The sequence below is a fragment of the Gekko japonicus genome, unplaced genomic scaffold, assembly GCF_001447785.1.
Source record: "Gekko japonicus isolate JY-2015 unplaced genomic scaffold, Gekko_japonicus_V1.1 scaffold698, whole genome shotgun sequence".
Lineage (NCBI taxonomy): Eukaryota > Metazoa > Chordata > Lepidosauria > Squamata > Gekkonidae > Gekko > Gekko japonicus.
This window is the reverse complement of record NW_015168069.1, coordinates 274,852-282,111: the sequence shown is the minus strand read 5'-3', so window position 1 is coordinate 282,111 and position 7,260 is coordinate 274,852. Positions and strand designations below refer to the sequence as shown.

Genomic DNA, 7,260 nt, shown 5'->3' with positions numbered 1-7,260 from the left:
CAGTGGGGCCAGGACACTAGAAGCCCTCCCACTGTTGACCCCCCCCCCCAAGCACAAAGAAATCAGAGCATCACTTACCCCAGACTGAGAGTTCCTATCTATACTGTGTGGCTAATAGCCACTGATGGACCTCTGCTCCGTATGTTTCTCCAATTCCCTCTTATAAGAACATAAGAGAAGCCAATGTTGGATCTGACCAGTGGCCCATCCAGTCCAACACTCTGTCACACAGGGGCCAAAAATACCAGGTGCCATCAGGAGGTCCACCAGTGGGGCCAGGACACTAGAAGCCCTCCCACTGTTGCCCTCCCCCCCGCCAAGCACCAAGAATACAGAGCATCCCCAGCCTGAGAGTTCCTGTCTATACCTTGTGGCTAATAGCCACTGATGGACCTCTGCTCCAAATTCTTATCCAATTCCCTCTTGAAGCCGTCCGTGCTTGTAGCTGCCACCACCTCCTGTGGCAGTGAATTGTTATAATCACCCTTTGGGTGAAGAAGGACTTCCTTCTATCTGTTTTATCTGAGCAGATGCACTTCCACTGAGACACAGGCCCTCCCTTCAAGTCGGTCAAAGTGGGACCAGTCACAGGAAGCAGCCACGACTTGTCAGCAAACAGGCTTGTCTACTTGGATCTCACCGCAGATCCATCTCCTTCGGCACCCCATTTCGCCAGCCAGATGCCCTAGTATGGAAGCTCAGGAGCTGTGCACCAAGGCCTCGTTCTCCCTCTGCAGCTTGTCCTTGACGTCTGCCTCTGCACGGGGCTAATGTGAAGGGTCAGGCTGGGAGCGTGAACAGAACGGACTGCACCGAGTGGTACAGTCCCTGACTAGGCTGGTCTGTTCCCGAAATGTATTTAGGTTTGGGCAATGTGTTAACACCAGTTGGCACTCGTCTGTTCTGCTTCGTAGGCTTCGCATGTTCAAGTTCTGTGGGTTTTGTTTTTTTTAATGTACCAACTGTAATCAGCGTCTTATGTCTTTGCCAGGGACATTTCTGGAACCAAGTGTGACTTCACCGTGCAGGTCCAGCTGAGGTACGGTTAATTCTGCAGTCCAGAGTTACTTGAAATGAGTTCTGTGACTAGCTGAATTTTTGCAGCCTGCGTGTATAATGCACGTTGAGGATATTGGCGTGTGTGCGTGCGTGCGTGCATGCTTCCTTTGCGTGATTTTGTTCTCTTTCTTGCTAGACCTGGGAAGGAGCAAGGAAGGGGGAGAAATGGAAGAAGAAAAACTGTCTGTGGCAAAGTAATCGACTGCTGCCTTGATCAATCCTGTCCTTGCTTCTGGGTGTCGGGCCTGTGCATGGTTGCATCTGCCTGCACTCATGTACCAAGGAAGGGCCTCTTGGGATTCGCTGAGACTAGGATGTGGGAGGCCCAGACCAAAATCCCTGCTCCGCCACGGGAGCTCACTGGGTGACCTTGGGGCAAGTCTCTCTGTCTCCCGAACCTATCTCATAGGGTGGTTGATAGGATCAGATTTGGGGGGGCGGGGAGAAGGATGGTGGTGAACACACATGAAGCTGCCTTATACTGAATCAGACCATCTCTCCATCAGTATTGTCTACTCAGACTGGCAGCAGCTCTCCAGGGTCTCAGACAGAGAAGGGTCTTTCCCATCACCTCCCACCTGGTCCTTTTAACTGGAGCTGCCCGGGATCGAACCCGGGGACCTCCTGCATGCAGAGCAGATGCTCTACCATTGAGCCACGGCCCCTCCCCTGTAAGATGTCACAACTTAAAGCGGCCTTAAATGGAATCAGACCACTAGTTCATCAAGTCAGTATTGTCTACTCAGACCGCCAGCAGCTCTCCAGGGCTTGCGGTGGAGGTCTTTCACATCCCCTGGTCCTTTCAACTGGCAGTGCCGGGGATCGAACCTGGGACCCTCTGCACGTAAAGCAGGGGCTCTTCCACTGAGCCACAGCCCCTCCATTGGTGTAAGTTGCTTTGGGTGCCTATTGGGGAGAAGGAAACTAGGATATAAATAAAATTAGTTGCTAAATAGTCTGACACGTTCCTCCGCTTTCAAGCCCCTGATTCACTTTTGCTTTTCTCTCTAACCCCTCCTTCCCAGGATAGATTGGCTGGTTTAAATCAGCAATTAAGTTCATCAAGAAAGAGGCAGATTTAAATCAAAATGTTCCACGTACCGTTTAGATATTTCTGCAGTGAACGTGCATGCTGATTGGTTGCTCGCTGTGCCCATAAGCCATTATAACAACCTCAAAGCAAGAGACTGGGCAAAAATACACACTTAACCCTCCTCTCCTTCCCCTGGTTTTTCAACCATATATTTATTCATAGGCTGTAGTTAAGTTTGTGTGGGGCATGTAATCACTTTTATTTTTGGATTTGAGAAATGTTTTGCACATGCTCATGTCACTCTCTCTGTCTCTTGCACAACTTGGGGCCTGACCTTTCTTTTTCTTTTGCATTTTTCATGTGTGTGTATGTGTGTGTGTGACTCTGTGTGCACCTGAAAGTCATGGCCATAAGTGCTTTCTGCTGCTCAGGTGCATGCACACAAAAGCTTGTACCCAGAATAAAACTTTGTTGGTCTTAAACGTGCCACTGGAGCTAGAGATGTAAAATTTCTGGAAATTTTGAAACTCAGGAAAAAACCCATTTTTTTCCGGAAAAAAAGGAAAAATTCAGAAAAATTGAAAAAATGCTACATTAGCATTTCTTTTGTCTTTACTAGATTGAAAGTCATTCTGTTACTTTAGGAACATAAAATATGACTATGGACATTTTAACTTGGCATGAAATTATCACAACTAGCATATTAAAAATATAGTGTATCCAAACAGTTATTACAAACAGAATACCCGTCCACATGCAAAAACAAAACTGAAACCTTTTTCTTTTCTCGTGACAATAGCATCTCCTAAAGGAAGAAATGCATCTTGTTCTTGCATTGGAGAGTTTAGTTTGTAACCTAGGACTTGCTTGTCCTCAGTGCACAGAAATTAGATCAATCTGATACCATATATATATGGTATGATTTGGAAAATATTTGAACACCTTGTCTTAGAATATTTTATTCATCATGTTAAAATAAAACATTCCATAATCAATTTTTTTTCCTTTCTTTTCTTTTTTCAATTTTTCGGAAAAAAACAAAAAGGCTTCAGGAAAAAAACGGGAAAAACTGTTTCCCCCCCAAATTTTTCCAGTTTTTCCCCAGGCCTTCACATCTCTACACTGGACTCCAACTTTGTTCTTCTGCTTCAGAACAACACAGCGGCCCACCTGGGTCTGATCCATAGGGTCTGTGATACACGTATGAAGCTATCATGCCATACGGGTTCTCCCGTGTATTTCTGTGGAAAGTGCAGGCTTACGCATGCATTCCTTTTTATTCGCATAGGTATCTCTGGGCATGGAGCAGGGGTCACTGGGGGTTTGTGTGGGGGGAGGTATTTGTGGATTTCCTGCATTGTGCAGGGGGCTGGACTAGATGACCCTGGAGGTCCCTTCCAACCAATGTTCCCCCTAAGCTGTGGAGTCTTGTGAGCAAAAATTCTACTTTATAAGCGACCAAAAGAGCCAGTTTGGTGTAGTGGTTGAGTGCGCGGACTCTGATCTGGGAGAACCGGGTTTGATTCCCTGCTCCTCCACTTGCAGCTGCTGGATGACCTTGGGCAAGCCATAGTTCTGACAAGAGCTGTTCTTGAAAGGGCAGTTTCTGTCAAGAGCTCTCTCAGCCCCACCTGCCTCACAGGGTGTCTGTTGTGGGGAGGGGAAGGGAAAGGAGTTTGTAAGCCGCTCTGAGACTCCGAGTGAAGGGTGGGGTATAAATCCAAACTCCTCCTACTCCTACTCCTCCTTCTGCCATTCAGGAAATGGGACTTCTGTCCTCTCTGTGGCGCTGTTCTCGACCAGAGCCAGGGCTTTGTTGGGCCTGGCGCTGACCTGGTGGAACTTTCTTCCGAATGACACCTGTGCCCTGCGGGACCTAACTCTGTTCTCTGCAGGGCTTGTAAGACAGAGATGTTCCGCCAGGCTTACAATTGAGGGCAGCAACATTTTATTTATTTTTTTAGCTAGCCTGGCTCCTTCCTTCCTTCTTCCCCATCGGGAAAGGTTACCGAATTGTGTGTTCGCTGGCACCATCGGAGATTGTCACTTGTAATCGTTAACTGAATTGTTAAGCTTATTTTGATTTTAATTCAATTATAAAGTGTTATATATCTTTGAAAATGTTGTCCCCCGCACTAAACCCTGTTTACCGAGTAGGGCGGGTTATAAATCGAATAAATAAATAAAATATCTTGTGTGTTCAAAGATTTCTGCTGTGGTCGCCGGCAGTTTGTCCTCCCAAATTCCAGACTTTGAATTATTGAATTTGGTGTAAAGGTAAAGGTTCCCTTGCTCGAAAGCCAGTTGAATCCGACTCTAGGGTTGCGGTGCTCATCTCCGTTTCCAAGCCGAAGAGCCAGCGCTGTCCGAAGACATTTCCGTGGTCACGTGGCTGGTGACTAAACACCAAGGCACACGGAACGCTGTTACCTTCCCACCGAAGTGGTACCTATTTATCTACTTGCAATGTCTTGCTTTCGAACTGCTCAGTTGGCAGGAGCTGGAACTAGAGATGGGAGCTCACTCCGTCATGTGGCAACTCGGGTCTCGAACTGCTGAACTACTGACCTTCCACAGCCTGCAGTTTAGCGTCTTAACCACATGAGCCACCGCAGCTCCTTGAATTTGGTGTACCCCTTACTAATTTAGCTAGATTCAAGTCCAGCAGCACCTAGGGACCCAACGTGATTTTTGGATATAAGCTCTCATTTGATGAAGGGAATGTTGACTCTCGAAAGTTTTATGTATTTTATTAAAATCGTAAGCTGTGTTGAGCTCTGTAAAGAAGAATGGCAGCTAAAAAATATTTTTAATAAAATAAATATCATGAAAATCTGGTTGGTCTCTAAGGGTAATGCTGGACTTGAATTCTAGCTGTTTTGCTGCAGACCAAGATGGCAGCCCCCTGAAACTTACTAATTTAGCAATCATTCGCAAAGTAAGATTTACATGGCAGTCCCAGACTTGTAGGAGCTGCGGTGGCTCAAGTGGTTAAGACGCTGAACTGCAGGCTGTGGAAAGTCGGTAGTTCAGCAGTTTGAGACCCGAGTTGCCGCATGACGGAGTGAGCTCCCGTCTCTAGTTCCAGCTCCTGCCAACCGAGCAGTTCGAAAGCAAGAAATTGCAAGGAGATAAATAGGTACCACTTCGGTGAGAAGGTAACACCGTTCCGTGCGCCTTGGTGTTTAGTCATGCCGGCCACGTGACCACGGAAACGTCTTCGGACAGCGCTGGCTCTTCGGCTTTGAAACGGAGAAGCACCGCAACCCTAGAGTTGGATTCGACTGGCTTTCGAGCAAGGGAACCTTTACCTTTACCCAGACCTGTGTAATGAAAGCACCACGGTTTATCTTATTTAAAACATTTATTGGCCACCTTTCCACCCAACTTTGGGTCCGCTTTGTCGTATTTATTTACTTGAGTTTATTTTGGTTTATTAACTTTAGTCGGCCTTATATTATATTTGTTTTTTGGAAGCAGCATATGAGTGATCTTGAACGTCAGGATCCACATCTGTCTCAATGGGTGCCAGTTCATTTCCCGTTGTTTATGGTCCACTTAGAAAGCAGCCTGCTTTGAGATAGCTGTGTGTCATCTGAGATTCCTAAAGGGCTTACACAGAATTTCATGCCCTGGGTGACTAAACTCGTGTTCTTGTCTTTAGATTCTGCTTATCCGAAACCAGTTGCCCGCAGGAAGATCATTTCCCACCAAACCTTTGTGTGAAAGTTAATGGGAAACCATGTAGCTTACCTGTGAGTATCTCCACAAATGTGAACATGCTCTAATCTAAGTATGTTTTTTTTTGGGGGGGGGGGGGCAATATGTTTTGGGATATCAGCATTACTGCCAGTGAGTTCACTTGAATCATCTGCCCAAACCAGAGTCCGATTTGCACAAAGATAGAATAGATGTCACGCAGAAAGGGGTAAACGCACTCCACACTGGCTTCCGCTTACAGTTTTCACCTGCCGTTTGTGCATTCTTTGTCATTGGAGATTTTTAAGTATCAACTGGATACCTACTTGCTGGGGTATTATAGCTGTATTCAGGGGTCATTTTGTAGAAACAGAGGTGCAGGAACTCATTAGCATAACTCATTAGCATAACTTATTTGCATATGCCACACATCACCGGAAGTGTGTCAGAAGGCAACACCCACCGCTCAGGCTCCACTGGACTGTTTTGGATTGCCAGCTATTGGGGGGGACGGGGACGTGCAGATCTGTCATCACAGAGGAGGGAGAGCTTGTACCTGAATAAAACTTGGGTCTTAAAGGTGCCACTGGACTGTTTTGGACCGGGGGACCTCGGTCATAAGTTACATGGCGCAGAATGAAATTTTTCCTGATTATTTAGTTTCATCTGAAGTGTTTATTCTATAAACCCCAGATTTAGAGTATGTTTTAATTTTGATCAATAAATATTAGCTAGTTGAACTCAAATTCTTATATTTATATAAGATGGTTGCTAACCCAGCTGTATTATTAGAAAAGAGTTTTAATTAGTTAAGTTTTAGATATACTGAATCGAAGATCAAGAATATTATCAATGTTAAATAGTTTGTATTGCTTGAGATTCTCCATATCAATGGTTTTATATTTAATAAAAATTATTTTAAAAAATTTAAACAGTGCGCTTTTTGCGTCCAGTATTGCTGTAATGAGAGCCAGTCTGGTGTAGTGGTGAAGGGCACAGACTCTAATCTGGGAGAACCGGGTTTGATTCCCCACTCCTCCACTTGCATCTGGCTGGATGACCTTGGGCAAGCCGTAGTTCTGATAAGAGCTGTTCTTGAAAAAGAGCCGTTTTTGTCAGAGCTCTCTCAGCCCCACCTCCCTCACAGGGTGTCTGTTGTGGGGAGGGGAAGGGAAAGGAGTTTGTAAGCCGCTCTGAGACACCTTTGGGTCGTGAAGGGCCATGGGGTATAAATCCAATCTCTTCTCTTCTTCTTCTTCTTCTTCTCTTCTAATGGTTACTTGTGGTGATGTTCCAGGGCTATCTCCCGCCAACCAAAAACGGGGTTGAACCAAAGCGGCCCAGCAGACCAATCAACATCACCTCCCTCGTGCGGCTCTCCACGACAGTACCAAACACAATCATCGTCTCGTGGACTGCAGAAATAGGAAGGGTGAGTACCAGGCCGGTTGACTAATGCTGCTGCTTAT

General features: G+C 46.0%; 1 protein-coding gene across 1 annotated transcript in view; it reads left to right on the top strand.

Annotated features, from left to right (window-relative positions):
* Positions 1–7,260, top strand: part of PIAS1 (protein inhibitor of activated STAT 1) — a 50,945-nt gene that overhangs the window by 22,932 nt on the left and 20,753 nt on the right. Inside the window, exons 3-5 of the mRNA XM_015414598.1 lie at positions 992–1,039; positions 5,757–5,847; positions 7,089–7,223. Of these exons, the coding sequence (XP_015270084.1) occupies positions 992–1,039; positions 5,757–5,847; positions 7,089–7,223 (274 nt within the window). The remainder of the gene's footprint in view (positions 1–991; positions 1,040–5,756; positions 5,848–7,088; positions 7,224–7,260) is intronic.